The 17,598-nt window shown below is 41.8% G+C and overlaps 1 protein-coding gene across 2 annotated transcripts in view; it reads right to left on the bottom strand.

Annotated features, from left to right (window-relative positions):
• grk4 (G protein-coupled receptor kinase 4) overlaps positions 1–11,894 on the bottom strand; it is a 54,111-nt gene extending 42,217 nt beyond the window's left edge. For both annotated transcript variants that reach the window (XM_085460252.1, XM_085460253.1), the window contains exon 1: positions 11,553–11,894. In XM_085460252.1, the coding sequence (XP_085316378.1) occupies positions 11,553–11,604 (52 nt within the window). In that variant the 5' untranslated portion in view covers positions 11,605–11,894. The remainder of the gene's footprint in view (positions 1–11,552) is intronic.
• Between the last annotated feature and the right edge of the window lie 5,704 nt (positions 11,895–17,598).

Genomic DNA, 17,598 nt, shown 5'->3' with positions numbered 1-17,598 from the left:
CCATCATCAGTGGAAAGGGGACAATAAAAAGATAAAAATAGCTAAATGTCTTTAGCCAATTCTCATCTCTAATCATTTCATATCTGCCTCTGGACTGTCTATTATACAAAAAGGATGCAAATACAAGGCAGTCTACCTTCCTGAAAACCTCCTCCCTTCAGACAGGCTTGCGTGTTTGCTTATGCCGCAGACAAATGGATGATCAACACTCTTATGACTATGTCTGAAGATCTCTGAATATCAAGATCCTATGTGTTTAAAAGTAAAATATGCAGACATGTGAAAATCTGTCAACAATCCTGGAATAGATAAAGTTTTTTTGTTTGGCATGTTTTCCCATGATTTGGTTAAGCGGAAGAAAATGGATGAATGGATGGATAGTTGTGGACTTTTTGTGGATAAATGTTTGAAGCTTGTGGTAAATTTATGCAAGTGGTTACCTGATTTTAAAACATGCAATACTGACATTTTATGCGCTCACAGTACTGTGACAGTCAACAAGGAGAATAAGGGCCAGTATTAATGTTTGATAAGTCTGTGCATTTCTAATTCTGAAAATCTTTTCTTTTAAAAATTTAAAAGTAGATGCATTTCTGCATGTTTTAATAATTAAAAAAAAAACATTAGTATTTATATGTGACAAAAAAATTCTATCAGGGGAAGAGAGCAACCCATCTTCTTGTTTCACAGTCAGTGAATTTAAAATGATTAATGTTGGTTTTTCTCGATTACTATGTTACATCAGTACATCAGCCAGCCTAAGTGTGAGTGAGCAACATAGACAGTTTGATTATGAAAACAGAGAGGGAAATCCTCTGCCCCAAAGTTCACTAGACACCAGCTGGCCTGGCAGAGACTTGTGACAGCTTCAGCACAAAATCTCACAGGAGGCCATGACGGTCAAACACCTGCAGAACGAACAGTGTGCACGCTCAGAACACTACAAAAACAACATCCTCATACATCTTCTTCTGCATCAAACTACTTTAAAAATTAAAATATGAAAGAGTTCAACTTTCTGACTTTGCTGTCTGTTGCTTGTTGATTTTCACCCTGAACAAACTGCCTGAATTAGTTTTACATGCAACATGCAACAGTAGTACACACATTACCAAAAAAAATTATTTTTTTTTCTTTTAACCGTGAGAAAACTTACACTGTTTAACTGGAACTGCTTGTTGATATATGAAGCTTTTAAAATCATGTGGCATCAGGTTGTTGAAGACAGGTATGCTGACGGACCTGTTGTGAGGCTCCAGGGCACACACACCACACACACATACACACACACACACACAAAGCTATGTTTCCTTGTTGCAGGAAAACTGAATACACAAACAAAAGAGGCCAACGAAGAAAAATGTTGAAGCCAAATGTTGGATTGGCTGTTGCACAGCTGTTGCTGTGTGATGATGGCCAGTTGCAGGAAAAGTCTGCAAATATATTGAGCCAAAAACACTGCAAGATTGATGAATACAATCAAACTTGCTCTGCAGAAAGTAAGAAATAGACAGAGATTTACTTCTCTCGTATTGCCTTCTTATACTGTGAGTAGGAAATGTGAGTGTTTCAGCTAATGGGCTCTATACTGTAAAATTACACGAGACTCAAATTTCCGATGGAAAGAAAGAGAAGGAAACAGGAAATAACTGACAAAAAACACCAGATAGACAAAGATATTGAAAAGAAAAAAGATTTTAATAGCAAGCTTTTGAAGAATGTGTGTATGCGCGAGTGTGCTCATGCTTGTCAGAGCCGGCTGGGCCACCCCACCCTGTTTAAAGTCACTCTGACGTCAAAGCCATGTGTGCAGGCCCTTAATGCAGACAGGATGGAGCAAGTATTTATTTAACTTTGGTTCTCCCCTTCGAGAAAACGGGGCCCTCCATAAACACTGACTTCAGAGAAGTTTTGCTCATTCATAGCCGAGCTACAGCCAGCGCTGAGATCACCAAGCAAGATCTGCAAAAGTCCAACGCATGTGCTGCAGTGACGAGACAAAAAAACCTAAGACGGACTGAGGAAGTCTGACATCAAAAACAAGACATGCAGCTTGAGGATATGCGAGAATGCACATTCCTTTCCTGAAAGAAAAAAAGTTATAGAAAGCGGGGTCATCCCGGTCGTACATCAGTAAGATGTAGCAACATGTCACCAGCTTTTCTGGTTTGAGTTAGACTGGCCACAGTTGCCTCACATCACTCCCCTCTCCATTTCCCCTTGTTTCCTGTCACTCGGTACTGTCACCCATCCAACCAAAGCAAAATGCCACAAAAAAGGCCAGAAAAACTGCTTTGGCAACAGCTGAATAGATGACCCAACATAACACTCAGCTTGTTTAAAGTAACTTTATGTAACCACGTCTTTCTTTTTGATAACAGCCAACAGTCTGTCATTTGTTAAAGGGGACACAAGTGCCATTTGTTCAAATGTGAATAGAGAAATTATATACGCACAAATATATATAAATAAATAAATACAAATTATAGCAGACAAAGTCACTAGCAGTGTTATTTATCTTCCTGAAGTGTATTTTAGTGTATTTTCTGAAGTTTCAAGTCTAACCGGTTAGACACGTATAAAACTGAGACTGCAGAAAAAATAAAAAGAGCACATGTGTACACTAAGTATCTTCATGGAGCTACTGTTTGCAGTTCTGTCTGAGGTGAGTTATGGCTGCTTTAATGAATGTACATTCATTGTCCTCTTTTGAGTCTGCTTTTTCTCCTACTCTGTGATCACTGGTGTGCTTGTAGCTCATGTGCAAGACAAATTCAGTCCCTATATCACTGCCTTTACTTCTTTCATCTCTCTTTCATCTCAAGTGAAAGAAGAAGCCAGACTGGAGGTTGCACATTCGACTGTAGCAGTATCGTTTCAGCGCAGCTCCCCCTGCCCAGCCACATCCTAATTCCTGCAGCAGTTACAAATCCACACTTCAGATTTGCCTTTTATTAATACCAGTTCAAATAGAGTTCACTAGTTATTTCACAGAATGTGTAATAGTACAATTAGGCCTTACAAGTGAGACAAAAACAGTTTCTGCCTGGAAACAGGTGAGACAAAACAGAGACGCAAATCAGTCAGACGATTAGTGCATCGAGGATGCATCTAAATCCAAAACAGCTCTGCACTCCATGGACTCCACAAGACGTCTGAGGGCTTTAGGCACCAAGCAGCAGAAAGTTCAGTAAGGTACAAGGTGAAGCCTCCGTGGATCGAACCTGTTTTTCTAACAACTTCTAGAGATCAGTTGAGTCGAGATATGGCGAAACCTTTGTCATGTTTTTCAAAAACATTACATGTTTTCTTTAGTGAATCAGATTATATTATCCCACCATCGCCATGAAGGGTCATAGCAAACTAAAACTGCAATAAAAATGTTAAAAAACTGCAATAACATTTAGGCAGGAGGTACATCTCGAAGTAATAACCACATAGACCCCAAGTTTGCTGGCCTTGATATGGCCCTTGTGTGGCTGGTGCCACTGACATCAGGAGGAGGGCAACTTTTTATCTCTGTGTGCCACAAATGATCATTTTAATACTCAGAAAAATACACTCTAACAAAAAAGCGCTATTTAAAAATAAGATGAAAAGTCTTATTTGCTCCGATATTGGGAACTAGAAAACAACAGTTCTAAAACACTTAAACGACAAAACACCATCACCGAGTATTTTCTCTGCTGTGATTCCCAGCTTCTTCAGATGTTACCGTGAACATAGAGCAGCGCTGCTGTCATCACAACTCGTTTTTATTTTGAATCACCATATGGCGGAAGACGCCCGGCCATCTGATGAACACATGTCACATGCTGACACTCGGAATAACAGCCACAAGGCCAGAAAATCCAACTCGTCTGTGACAGTCACAGCCTGACCGTGGCAGTAAGCAGCCCGTATTCACACAATATGATTCAGCCAGTTAGGCTACACACTTACGCAGTGTGACTTTTAATGAGTACGTGAAGGTTTACTTCTTTGAACTCTGACATAAAAAGCTGCGTGAAGGTCAAAGATGGGGGTCACCATGTACTTTTGGCACAGAGAGAGGTAATAAGCCAAAAACATTGTTGAGTAAATTAACTACATTGCACATGAGAAACGTTTTTCTAACTTTCAAAACACTGATAATAATGTTTACCAGGATATTCTTACTCAGTACAATCACATCCTGAATATTCGGCGCTTCTTCTGATTTGAAGCCTGTCCAACAGCAGCAGCATAGGTGGAGGTTTGTATTGGACTGCCGCAGCCGTCTCCCAAAAACACGACTTAAATAGTAGGAAATGAAAGAGGGTCACACATAGTTTAGGCCCATTGTAATACGAGCATGCACACGCACATAGGCACAATGGAGCCTGGCCATGATAAATGAATGGTCTGTTGCTTTCCCAGTCACTCTCATACAGTGTGTGATTGGCTGGTGCAGCCCCTGATAAGGAAAATATTAGCTGTGAGTATCTGTGTTGCCTATTGAGAGCAAAGGCCCAGTGTTTGCGTAAGGTAATCCATCTGTATACTTGCACTGAAAGACACACATCAGCTGAGAGAGAGGAAAAGAGAAACATGTGAATATCAGCCAGCTCTGCTCTGCTCTACTCCTCACCTCGCTCACATGTTCTGATTCAGCCTCTTGCTGCCCTCCATATATAAACAGTTCTCTTCTCCCGTTATGCCTTCATTAATTCTTTATAACCAGACTTTCCTCCTCCTCCATATGGCCCTGAGAGAAAGAGTGGCTCGCGTGCAAAACTGCGAGGAACGCTGCAACATCACAGTAAATTCCAGTGACAACAAACGAAGAAGTGCGTGGCAGTGCGTGGGGGGGGGCAGCGGATCTCACATGAGGTAGGACAAGCAATTTCTCACATGAGCAAAATGACAAGCACGAGCACACACACACACACACAGAGCACAGCACTTTGCACATAAACAAGCTCCCGTGCTCATTCCAGCAGCGTGCTATGGTGTTTTGCAAGACCTTTTCTTCCTCATGTCTCTGTGCTTGAGGTATTCCATTAAACCGAGCCGAGGCGTGCTTGAAAACTGACCCTTGTTTTCACAGTGTCTTAGGGGAGAAGGGGGAGGGAAGGACAGTACGGGAACATGGTCAGACTAAACTTGAGCAAGATACCGACAGACTTCATGTGGGTTTAAGAGAAGAAACTGAAAGGTTAATCATCTGGGAGTTATCTACAGCTGTCTCTTCGACGAAGGGTGGAATGGTTAATTTCATAGCCTGGCAGGGAAAACTGAAACACAGAAAAGAGGCCTTCCCAGAACGGGGCCCTTGAGCACAGGACACATAGAAGAGATTACACCTTGAAAATGAGCTTTAACAGGACAACACATCGAGTCATATTTGAAGGCAGGACTGACGTGAAATTTACCAAGGACAGAATCTAAAACTGCGACTTTATTAATGTTATAAAAAGAAAAATGTATAAAGCATGAAAAATCTTTAAGGGCATTTAATACACTTCCTACAACTTCTAAAAAACCTCTTTAGAGAAACAAAGCATAAGTCACCACAACACTCCGAATCCGCTCTTACACATAACCTACACATTGTTAAAAGCAGACTGACAGCTGGGTTGTCGTAGGAAGAATGCCCATTTAACATTTAATAGATGTTCATAAAGTGCTTCAAAAGTGCCTCTTCATGTTTACTCAGCTTGCCAAGAAGACATGTTAATGAACATCCCAGCAGCCACCCAGCTAAGCATCCCTGCTAAAGGTATGCAGCAGAGCCGAGTACGCAACACAGTGCATCTCGTTCTCCGCACAGCCCATTTGTGGGTGTAATAACTGTAAAATGAGTCCCACATCAAGGGACAGTCACAAAGCAATGTGTTTTATGAGCCTCAGCTGGAGGAAACACCCCAGAGTGATGACAACGAGTGTTAGCCCAGCTACAACCACAAAACTAATAAAGCTACGCTGGCTAACGTCACAGAAAAACCCTCACAAGTGGTCTGAGAGGAGTGACGGGATTCAAGTTTGAATGGTGGTAAGGAGAGGGCAGCGCACGCACAGAGGTTAGTGACACCAACACCAACGCAGCCATATCTGCTTATACCTGTATTGTTCTATTGCAAAAGAAATTTGAGAGAAAAAAAAAAATCAAAGCTCATGTGAGCGCTGGACAATCCACATTCCTTCCATTTTAGGTCTGTGATTACATTTAATTCCAGAAAGTCCGAGATTGAAATACCACGTAGGTTCAGTCTCTTTAGCGTAACTCTTGGTGATTACATGTCGAGGTCTCCAGTGGAGTTATCTAACCCTTTACCATAGTCTTCTGTAGATAATTCACATTACTACTTAGCGATTATACTGCGTTTGCGTCCCAGGAGATGAATGTAAAGTTGGTGACAGCTGAAACAAATTAAGATTTCTGCTTTAATAGGATACAAGAGCATATTTCCATTTATCAAATGCATAATACTTATATTGCAGGACAGTCAGATCAGTGCATTTCCAGTCTCTCAATATTTAAGAATAGTTGCTGATGTTTTTTATTGTTTTGTAATTTTTTTTTTAAAGCTATCTGATTTCTGTGACAGCTTCGCATATCTGCTGTTCTACAGAAACAAACAGAAAACACCCATCAAATGACATGAAAAAAACAAACTAAATATCATTCAGTCAAAGACAAAATGTTCTGATTGAAGAGATAAATTTTTTTTTTCCTCTTTGCCCCCATCATGTCATCACCAATCCTCTTCCAGCAACTATATTTATAACACACAGCTGAATACAACAAGTCAATGCAGGCTCTCAAAGAGCACTCTGGGAAACGCAGTTTCAAAGGCAACTAATTTCTAATACCGGCACCAAAGACTCGCCAACAGTAACACACTGTGTTAGCAGTTTCAAGTCAAGCTTCACCAAAAGGCCCGAGAGCTAGCTGAAAAAAAAAAAAGTACTACAACACCCATGATCCTCAGCAGTTTAAACTTGTAAAGTGCAGCTTTAATACATATGGTAATACCAGTTAAGGCATTTTGTTTTGTTCTAAGATATAAATTAAGCCTGAGATGTTAAAGTGCTGTCATCTGTCAGCATTACTGGATACATGTCTGGATTTTTCTAGGAACCTTTTCCGTTTTTAACTGTTTACAACACCACTGCTAATATTAAGCTTCAGCATAGAGCTGGGCGATATGAGATTTTTTCATATCACGATATGTTTTTTTTCATTTCAGGCGATAACGATATCTATCACGATATAAGCCAAATAACTATATTTGTAAGATTTAAATGTGCCGTTGCTCACAAGTAAAATGTGAAATAATCAGCAGCTTGTTTTTAAATATTTATTTCCCATAATAAGTTCAACAGGGTAGATGTACTTAAGGAACATGAGACTTTTTCAGATAAATAAAGGCAAATATTGCAAACTACACAAAAGGCAGCCGCTAAAGCGTTTAAGTTTCAAAATAGAACAAATGAAACAGACTAAATTGTCAATTCCACTTAGAAACAAAATATTAATTCTAAAAATAAATCTTAGTTTGTTTTACAGAAGAACAGACAAAACTGACTAACTTTTGTCAATATCAAATAAACTGAGAACTAAAAGGAAATTCTCAATCTCTCCTTGTTGTATAGCTGAGCTTTTCAAACAGTTTTAACAGTTACTTTAGTCTGACAAAAGCCGAATGACGAATTAGCGCTTCCAGTCAGAGACTGAGGCTACGTCCACACGTACACGGGTATTTTTGAAAACGGAGATTTTCTGTTTTCGTTTTAAAAAATAATCCCGTCCACACATAAAGGCAGAAATGAAGGAAAACGCTGCTATGAACATGCCAAAGCAGCAGGTGGCGCTAGATTCCTAACCGTGCAGAAATGTTGGCCAATCAGAAGTCTAGAAGCCTCGGTGGGAAAAAGTAAACAAAGCTGCGGCATAGAAGCAGAACAGAGTCGTATGTGTGGACGGACAGTAACTGTGTGTATATGTAAGCATTTAAACACTGCAGAGAGTAGAATTAACAGTATTGTAGAAATTCATTTCACCGAAACAATAACGTGGCGCACAGTGTGACGCATGCACCAGTTTATTGTATTTCCAGACTTGCTTTCGGCACAATTTACAGTGCACGCTACTCTGTTTTTTGTCAGACTTGAAATAGCCGAAATACCTTCACACTACGGAACTTCTTTGGCTCTTCCGTTCGACAATCTCTCCGGCATTGGAACCATCATCTGTTTTCTCTTCGGTCACGCTCGGTTGATTTTTCTAGTCGGCACACTCATTTCCTCCATTATGCGCTGGCTCCATTACCCGCTGGCTGCTTCCCAAACAAACACACGTGCGGCTTGGCACTTGTGCTGTGCGTAGCAAGTCACGCGACGTGACGCTGCGGCTGTGATTGGTTCAGCTCTGCGCTACTGAATTTGGATCGGCTGACCTTTTTTTTTTTTTTTTTTTTTTTTTTTTTTTTTTTGTAAGAGGACAAGAGCGGCGAGGTCTATCGCGATAGCTTAATTTCTCTATCGAGTAAAAGTTATATCGCGATACATATCGTTATCGTTCTATCGCCCAGCTCTACTTCAGCATTAGTTTATTTTTCCAGGTGTACAAAGGGAAGACGTGTCTCATAAAGTTTCTGGCTTCCTTCATAATCTCCTAATTAAGACACAGCTGTACTGTTTGCTTAAAAGCAATATACCAGTGTGTGCCTAAACATCTTTCCCATGTCACGTAAACCACTGTTATATTGAAACTGATCACCAAAAGGTCTCTGCAATGCAGCCATTAAAAACACTCTGACATATAAGTGCAATGGGAGGAGAACTTTTTACAGCAGAAGAGTAAACATAATTTTTCCTCAGCACTCTTCACGCCACCATCTGCTCCTCTGTGATAGGGTGCTCTGCCAACTCAGGTGCCTGCAAAGTATTGTAAACAGTGGAGTCTGCAAGACAAACTATGATAACAGTTTTTTGGGTTTTTTTTTAATGATCTCAAGTGCCCGTGTTTAAATGTCATGTATTAAATATTTTCTGTGAACATGAACCACCAAAACCACACATCAAATATGTAGTGGTCAGGTTTGTTTATTTACAGTTAAATATTGAACATGGTTGCTTAACACAATGATTAATACACTTCATCGCGGGATGCTTAATGAAACTGCTGCGTTAGGAGGAACTCTTGATTTTTCGGTTGAAGTCGTTTTCTTCTTGGTCTTCCCCCAAACGTCTTCAAACTTCGGGACTTTCTGTTTAACTTCTCGTCACAGTTTAAGACCGCCGCCCCATCAATTAAATACCGTTATTGTTACGCTTTTCCTTTTACATTTTATAACAAATGCATGTGTGAAATTCGCATAAGCAGGGGTGTGGAGCATCAGGAGCAGTGTCATCTCAAACCACTTCCTTTGACGCATGTCATTTCCACTGTGCCAGACTGAACACACCCTATTATAACACTTCTCACTGTGGCCACCCAGTTTCACATGCACAGGTGTATAAAGAATGACTGTATAAAGTGACACTCAACAGTTTTCTGGACACCAACAAATGTGTAGCGGTGATTCAGAGAAGACGAAAACTGTCAACAGAACCCGAGTTGGTTTGCACAGCTTAAGACTAATAATCTGTAATTTTCTCTCTCCACAGTGAGGTCAGAGAGCTACAGAGCAAGTGATTTAATGTCTTGCTGAAGGACACATCAGCAGGGTCACGCAAACGCTGTTATGTACAGTATGGCATGAAGGTAACCAAAGAGAGACTCTTGGATAGAAGGCCACTGAAATGTGATGCATAGAAGCTGCTTTCTGTCTGGATTTGTGTGCTTTTAAAGGTGCTGTTCGCTCTGCAACTAGTTACTCTGCCATTGTGAAAGACTTTGCCAGCTGAGAACACCCACCTATGGAAAGATGATTTAACATCCAACTAGTCTCCAGTGAACCTTCCAGACATAAACTGAGGGGCTGTTGGCCGTTTTAGGCTTAATGATAATTAAGACAATGAATGGTGAATAGCATAGCAGGGAGAAATATAAAAACGCAACTCTAACTATAAGGAGGATGCTTGTGGTGCTGGTGATTTCACTTTCCACCCTTTCCAACCAAATAAAAACAGTGTAAAGGTGTAATAAGCTAGAGCTTTGTATTTTCGCTCAATAAACTGATGTGATCAACTGCCTGTTAAATGACTATCCGGTTAATCAATAAATCTTTCCGTTTCCAGTGCTTTAATTATGTATAACATTGTGAAATTGTTGACAGATGTGCTCTTCCCACTATCTTTGTGCTCCGAGGGCCTCCGAGGGGGGTGATAAGAGAAGGTGAACTCCGGCAGGTATTGAGCCTGTAGATCCGACTCTTGTGCAGTAATATCGGGACATTCGTGGGAAGCCTTTGCCGAGCACCATTTAAAGGCAGCGAAAGGAGAGCCTGGTGCTTTGTCTCGTACGGAGCAACTGCTGCTATGAAATGGATTCACAGCTGCCGTGAACAATCCATTTCACGGCAGTGTTGGCGTTCAGTCTCCAACTGAAACGCATTCTGAATATAATGTAAACCATAAGCAGGGAAGGCCTCTGCACACCGAGGCGCGACCCCCACTCCAGCCTTTCGGGCTTGTGAGTGAATTTGCTTTCGAGAAAAATGCATCAGCTTGCATAATATCATCTGAAATCACAAAGCCTCCTGCTCGATTTTGTTTGGAAGGGGAAGAAAGAGAGAAAAAACACGAGTGGAAATCGTTGAGCAGTAATTACACTTCTTCTCTCCCCCCGCCCCTCCTCAGGCTGCTGATACAGTGTTGCACACCCACCCAGCGCCCACTCACTGGCTACAAAAGTGGCCTCGCTGCTCTGCCATCTCATGGAAAACAGATGGATACTCGCCTCTTTTCCACCTCCAGGTGAGCTGCCTCTGTGGGATCCCCGGCCCACTGAGCAGTGTGCACGATCGAGGCTGTGGAGCCTGGGCCGCCGGGGCTACCTTCTAGTCTCCAGAAGCCCCTCACTATCACATAACCCCCTTCCCGTCTAATCAACAGCCAATGCAGCCGCATACTTCTGCGTCAAAACACCACACGCTGACTTTACCTGCCTAATTAGGCTTTAAACACACCGAAACCTACAATGACAGGTAAGAAGGCACCGGCGCAAAGAGCCCCGCTGCGCAGCCGAATTTCGCTCCACAGTCAATAACGTGGATATCATTAAATGTCTGTTATGTCATCGTAAATATCCACCAAACCACTGCCGCCTGTGTGAAAAAATTCGCTCGACAGCCTTCATTTAACGCAGCCATCTAAGCACGATGCTGCAAACACTCCCTGCCTTGTTCATCTCCAGCCTTCGGGGCCTTACGTTAAGGTGCCCCGGTGAATCTGCGTGCAGTTCTTGTGCGAGCAGCAGATTTCGGCAGAACATGTTTGGGTTCTGCCCGGAGACAAAGCACTGCGCAGGGATGCGAGACAGAGAAGGCATAAATCCCGAGAAGGACAGGCGGAAAGCTACGGCCAAGTCGCCGAAGAGGGGGAGAAAAGACGATTCATTCTTGAAGCCATTAAGCTGAACTTACCTTCCCGTGCCTTCAGGAGAACCGTGTTGGCCACGATATTTTCAATCTCCATTGTCAGAATGTGAATCCCGAGCAGTCGCGATACATTTCACTCAGAGGAAAAAAGACGGTTTTTCTGATCAAACGTGCCGACGACGGTGAGGCTGCTGCACGCGCGCAAGGCGGACTCTGCGCTGGCGCATAGTAGGAGTTTTAATAGTGGTCGTCGTTCCTCTCCATTGCAAGATGTGTTATCAAACCCTACCTACACAGCTATACGGTTACGACGGGGCTTGTTAGCATTCACAGCCTCCCTCCCGTCCCTCTCCGCCTGCTTTCCTTCCTGTTTCAGCTCCCTCCTCCTCCTTTTCTTCCTCCTCCTCCTCCTCGCCCCTTCTCTGCACAACGAACCAGCAAGAGCAGGAGGGATCAATTTACAAGCGGCACAACTACACACAGATCCACACACAAGTGCATTCATGTATACATGCATGCATGTCCAAGACTTAACCTCCTGAAACTGCCTATGGTTATGTCATTTATTTGGGATTAAAACGTGTTTATGTGTGAGGTTTTTTCCAAGTTTCTCCCGGGAAGAAAAACATAACGTGATACATTGAGAGCTTACTGGAAAGATCTAGGAAAGGAGACCCCCCCATCCCCATTTTTTTTAAATGAATCCAAAAAGCCTTTCTAAACATGAATGACTGTGTTAATTGGTAAAGTTTCCCTCGCCAGAATTTCCTGCTCAGCTGTCTTGCTCAGGAAACACGGATGTCACAGAGGCCTAAAGTTGTGTGAACAATGGTGTCGGGGTTTAAGCTGCTGCAAGTCGAAGCCTGACGTACAGCGATAACAAGTTGGTTTTCCGCCTATCATGTCCCAGAAACCAACTGGGACTGTAATCTGACTCATTGATCTAGTAAACCCTTAGGGGGTGGGGGTATGCAAAAAGCACTCCGCCTCCTGAGATAATGTCGAAGAGGTAACACTTTATCAACTTTTGTTTAAAAATGTTTGGAGTTTTGTGACTGGTTTTGCTTCTGTGCATGAGAATGAGCAACTACTACAACAACACAAAGAAATCTCTTTCGGTTTATGTTTTGCTACGAGGGTCATGCAAGAGCGCCCAGGGGTAGGCTGTGGAGAATCAAAGAGCTCAAAGGTCACTGATTCTCACAGGCTTTTGTTAGGCTTTTGTTCAAGATACAGAATCGATCAAACGTGTTCTGCCTGGACTGGATACGCGGTGTGAAAGCAGTAAGACCGAAAGTAAATGTCAGAATAAATGTATTTGTTAATAAGGATGTGTGTTGTGTTGCATAAACAATAACTGCCAGCTTCCTCGTCCAGACCAACACAAATCATACTTGACAAACAGTGGCTCGGGTGGTGCGCATAGATTCAATGCCTCCACCTTGTGGTGATAACACAGAAATACAAAACATGCATTACGTCATACAGAGTTGCATCGTTACAGTTTAAGTAGTATTTTGAGAAAAATAAGCTTTTATTTAGACAGATAAACGTATCATGTGTGAGTCTGACATGCAGCTTTTGCATATTTACTTATTTATTGTATGTAAAGTATTTAAAATAAGTAATTTGGCTAATTTTAAGTCATTTAAATTAACATAATCACCATGTTGTAACAGAAACCTGGTTACTCGGATTGTTAATCAACCATAGACAAAGAGTTTTAATTCATTTGAAAACCTGAGGTTTAGCCTTGGTCACACTAGCTGGAAAACTCAAAAATCAGTTTTATTTGTTGTTATCTATTGCCCACCGGGGCCTTAATCAGACTTTTGAATCTGGTTTAGTGCTCAGCTCAGATAAAATAATCATTGTGTGTGATTTTAACATCCATGTAACTACTAAAGCTCATCAGGTCATATAATCTATTATTAGACTCAACTGGCTTTATTCACAATGTAAAAGAACCCACCCACCACTTTAATCACGCTCTAGATCTTGTTTGAAAATGTTACAAAATCGTGTGACAATCTCACAGATTAATTGTGTGCTGCTTGTTTTAACAGATTGTGATGTTTTCTTGAGGTTAACGATTCAAACAGATAATGGGTGGGATGAGATAAACTTTCCAGGTAACTGTCCAGGTAATGAGAGGTAAGGATGTCTTCCAGGGTAGGTAGCTGTTGGATTGTGATGTTTTGTGAGCTTTTATGACTCTCTGCAGAGCGTTTCTGTGTGCCTCAGTACCTCCTCTTTGTATGCACAATCATTGTTTTTCAGAATTCTGAGAAAAAGTCTGAACTTTTGTCTTTACTTGCCTTGGAAAAGAAAACTTATTTACCACAGATCATAACTGTGATTGCAAACGTTGCCAGAAAAGACTAGTTACAAAAAAACAAAACAAAACAAAAAGGTTGTGAAAGCAGCCTTCAATTCTAGGTAATTCCGTTCAATTTAACAGCCATACTCATTTAAATATATTTAAATAAAGTTAGTATATAATTTATAAATATTTATAAATATTACAACCATTAAGCACTGTGATCACTGCTGTATCAAAAGAAAATGCCATCTATAATTATCAATATTAAGTCAACATTAATTAACCAAACACAAAAATGTTCTAGTAAACAAATTTGTTAATTCATGGCAGAATCTTCTTGCTCTGAGGTGAGACTACTAACCACTGCAACACCATGTCTCCCTATTACAGATCTATGTAAACGCCCCCTCTAGCAAGGCACCTTTTCACCTCTGTAGACCTCTGTTCTTAATGTGCACTACATACTCCCACTTTACTGTTTCACTGCTTTGAGATTCCCACAATATCCTTCAAAGTTCAGCAGGTGTCATATAGGGTATTTTGACTGCAAATGTAAAAATAGGTCAAATCTTCCCTTAAGGCAACTTTCTTCTGCTTGGCTGCGTCTAACCAACCTTAGAAAGTTTTGAACAGCAGGTGGGTGTGGCTACTGTGCTCACAGTCTGAGATTAATTATTTATGCCCTCACTAACATCATTAAGATCCAACAGCATGATTCTTTTGCTGACACGGGACATTCAGAGCAGCCTGGAGTCTGAGCCCTTTGCTCAGAGGGATTATACAGACAGTAACCTCATTAATTGAAACTTAAAATGTGAAATGAATATCCACCATTGTAACAGTATATATAAAGAACTTGTACTTTTTTAGAATAATTTCTTTTATTCCTTGTTTTATACTCCACCACAATTTAGAGTAAAATATTGTAAAATTCAGTTTAAACTAATGAATTACTGCCTATGCAAGGTATCTTAGAGCGAGAGGCAGGGTACACCCTGGACAGGTCACCAGTCTGTTGCAGGGCTGACACTTAGAAGAGGACAATCATTCGCACCTATGGACAATTAAAAATTTCCAGTTAACCTATTCCCACTAACTGCATGTCTCTGGGAGGAAGCCAGAGTACCCAGGGAGAACCCGCGCAAACATGCAAAATCCATACAGGAAGACCCTGGCCTGATGGTAGAATTGAACTCAGAAGCTTCTTGCTGTGAGCCAACAGTGCTAACCACCGTGCCAACAATTCATTTTCATTTTTTCCCACCCATTTCATTTTAATGCAAGCCACACTGACAATGCCAGATGGTGCAGTTGGCATTAACGACTGTATGAAGATGAGGTGATGATTTTGAATCAAAGTTCTACACAGTCTCAAAACATCTGAAAACTCAACGTTTGCAAGACTGACAGTCATAAAAATAAGTGAATGAATTTAATAAAGTTGTATTTCCTGTTTTACCTGTATTACCTGTTCATGGTGAGAGATTCATTAGATTAGGGCCATTTGCAGTTTTGGAGAAGTGGTCAAACCAGGCTTTTCTCACTGTATGTTAGAGGTTACGCACATATCCACTGCATGTAGATGGGGATTACAGTTAAAAAAGAATTTGCATCTTGGTCCTGTTTTGGACCACAGAGAGCTAATCCTGACGTGTTTTTTTTTTCCAAGTCAAGAAAACTTAAGCGAATGGTTTATAGAATAAATGGCGGAACTAGTGGATCTTTTTTTCCCGCTGTCTTTACTGGCCTGGTGTGTTCATGCATGCAAGGAATTTAGTGAGTGTGTAGACACAAACATGGCAATAAAGTTGAGAAAAGATGGAAGCAACCAAATTATTAATATTATAAGATTATGACACTTAGAAATATAGTCTTTAGTCTATGTCTACTAGTGACTTGATTTTTAAGCATATAGGACAAAAAGTTTCTGTATACAGACAGTGCAAAGATCTGAATGTCAAGGTAGCTTAAATAGCACAAACCAGTTTCCCCCTCAACCCCAACCCCCCCTTTAAATTATTGTGTGGTGTAAATAAGTTTTACTATGTGCTTAAGATATTCACCTTCAATTAACATTCTATTTAAAATAAATAATTACGGTCAGTCTGAGGTTTGAGAAAACAAGTGCAGGTTGAATCTTCTCAGTTTTTCCACATTCAGCCAATTTAATTACAAAGACACATTACTGTATTAAATCAGAGAAACCTGTCAGCAAGTTCATTGGACGTTGGTGTAGGATAACTGGCCATGGCTGTGATGTTTATTAATGAGAAAGCTGTAAAACTGACGAGTCAGACATAGGGCTTGGATTAAATTGCACCTGCAACACAAAGCTCTCTATGGAAAAATACAGTGAAAGCGTAAAATGCACATGTGGCTTCTTTGCAACTTTTGCAATGTGCAAACCCATCCTGTGGGCTAAATTGAACTCTTTTGAGGGCAAGCTGTATTAGATGTGGCTTAAACATTAAATAGGTTGTAGGTAGTGCTTAAACACTGTGTTTAAACACTGCTCTGTTGGTATTAGGGGCCAAGAAACTATTGCCTACATCATTAAACCACCAAGGCAGGATGGAGCCATGCTTGCCATCCTATCATCTCAAAGAAGCCTGAACATTCTCCTTTGACATTTCTCAAGACATGTTTGCTCAGAAAAATTACAATTAAATACTTTGTTACTGTACTTTTACAGGTATCTGACTTTACTTGAGTATTTATTTTTCTGACAAGTTATTACTTGTCAGAAAGCGGAGCGCTGCTGACGTCGACTGAGAAAATTGTCAGGCGGTGGAAGGAATACTTCGAGGACCTCCTTAATCCCACTGACACGTCTTCCGAGGAGGAAGCAGAGTCTGGGGATGAGGGGAATGACCCGCCAATTTCCGGGGGCGAGGTCACTGAGGCAGTTAAACAACTCCTTGGTGGCAGAGCCCCTGGTGTTGATGAGGTCCGCCCCGAGTTCCTGAAGGCTCTGGACGTTGTAGGGCTGTCCTGGTTGACACGCCTCTGCAATGTTGCGTGGAGATCAGGGGCAGTACCTGTGGACTGGCAGATCGGGGTGGTGGTCCCCATCTTTAAGAAAGGGGACCGGAGGGTGTGTTCCAACTACAGGGGGATCACACTCCTCAGCCTCCCTGGGAAAGTCTATGCCAGGGTGCTGGAAAGGAGAGTTCGTCCGTTAGTCGAACCTCGGATACAGGAGGAACAATGCGGTTTTCGTCCTGGTCGCGGAACACTGGACCAGCTCTTTATCCTCTCCAGGATACTTGAGGGTGCATGGGAGTTTGCCCAACCAGTCTACATGTGTTTTGTGGACTTGGAGAAGGCATTCGACCATGTCCCTCGGGGTGTCCTGTGGGAGGTGTTGCGGGAATGTGGGGTGTCTGGCCCATTGCTACGGGCCATTCGATCCCTATACAACCGTTGCAAGAGCTTGGTTCGCATTGCCGGCAATAAGTCGGACTCGTTCCCGGTGGGTGATGGGCTCCGCCAGGGCTGCCCTTTGTCTCCGGTTCTGTTCATAATTTTTATGGACAGGATTTCTAGGCGCAGCCAAGTGGCGGAGGGCTTTTGCTTTGGTGGCCTCAGAATCTCATCTCTGATTTTTGCAGATGATGTGGTTCTGTTGGCTTCATCGGGTGAGGGCCTCCAGCTCGCACTGGAACGGTTCGCAGCCGAGTGTGAAGCAGCGGGAATGAGGATCAGCACCTCCAAATCTGAGGCCATGGTTCTCAGCCGGAAAAGGGTGGAGTGCCCACTCCGGGTCGG

This window comes from Copadichromis virginalis, linkage group LG6 (genome assembly GCF_057382275.1).
Source record: "Copadichromis virginalis isolate Kocher_CV1m ecotype Utaka linkage group LG6, C_Virginalis_male_GT1.1, whole genome shotgun sequence".
Taxonomy (NCBI): Eukaryota; Metazoa; Chordata; class Actinopteri; order Cichliformes; family Cichlidae; genus Copadichromis; species Copadichromis virginalis.
Note: the sequence above shows the minus strand (reverse complement) of the source record. Positions and strands in the feature narration are given on the sequence as shown.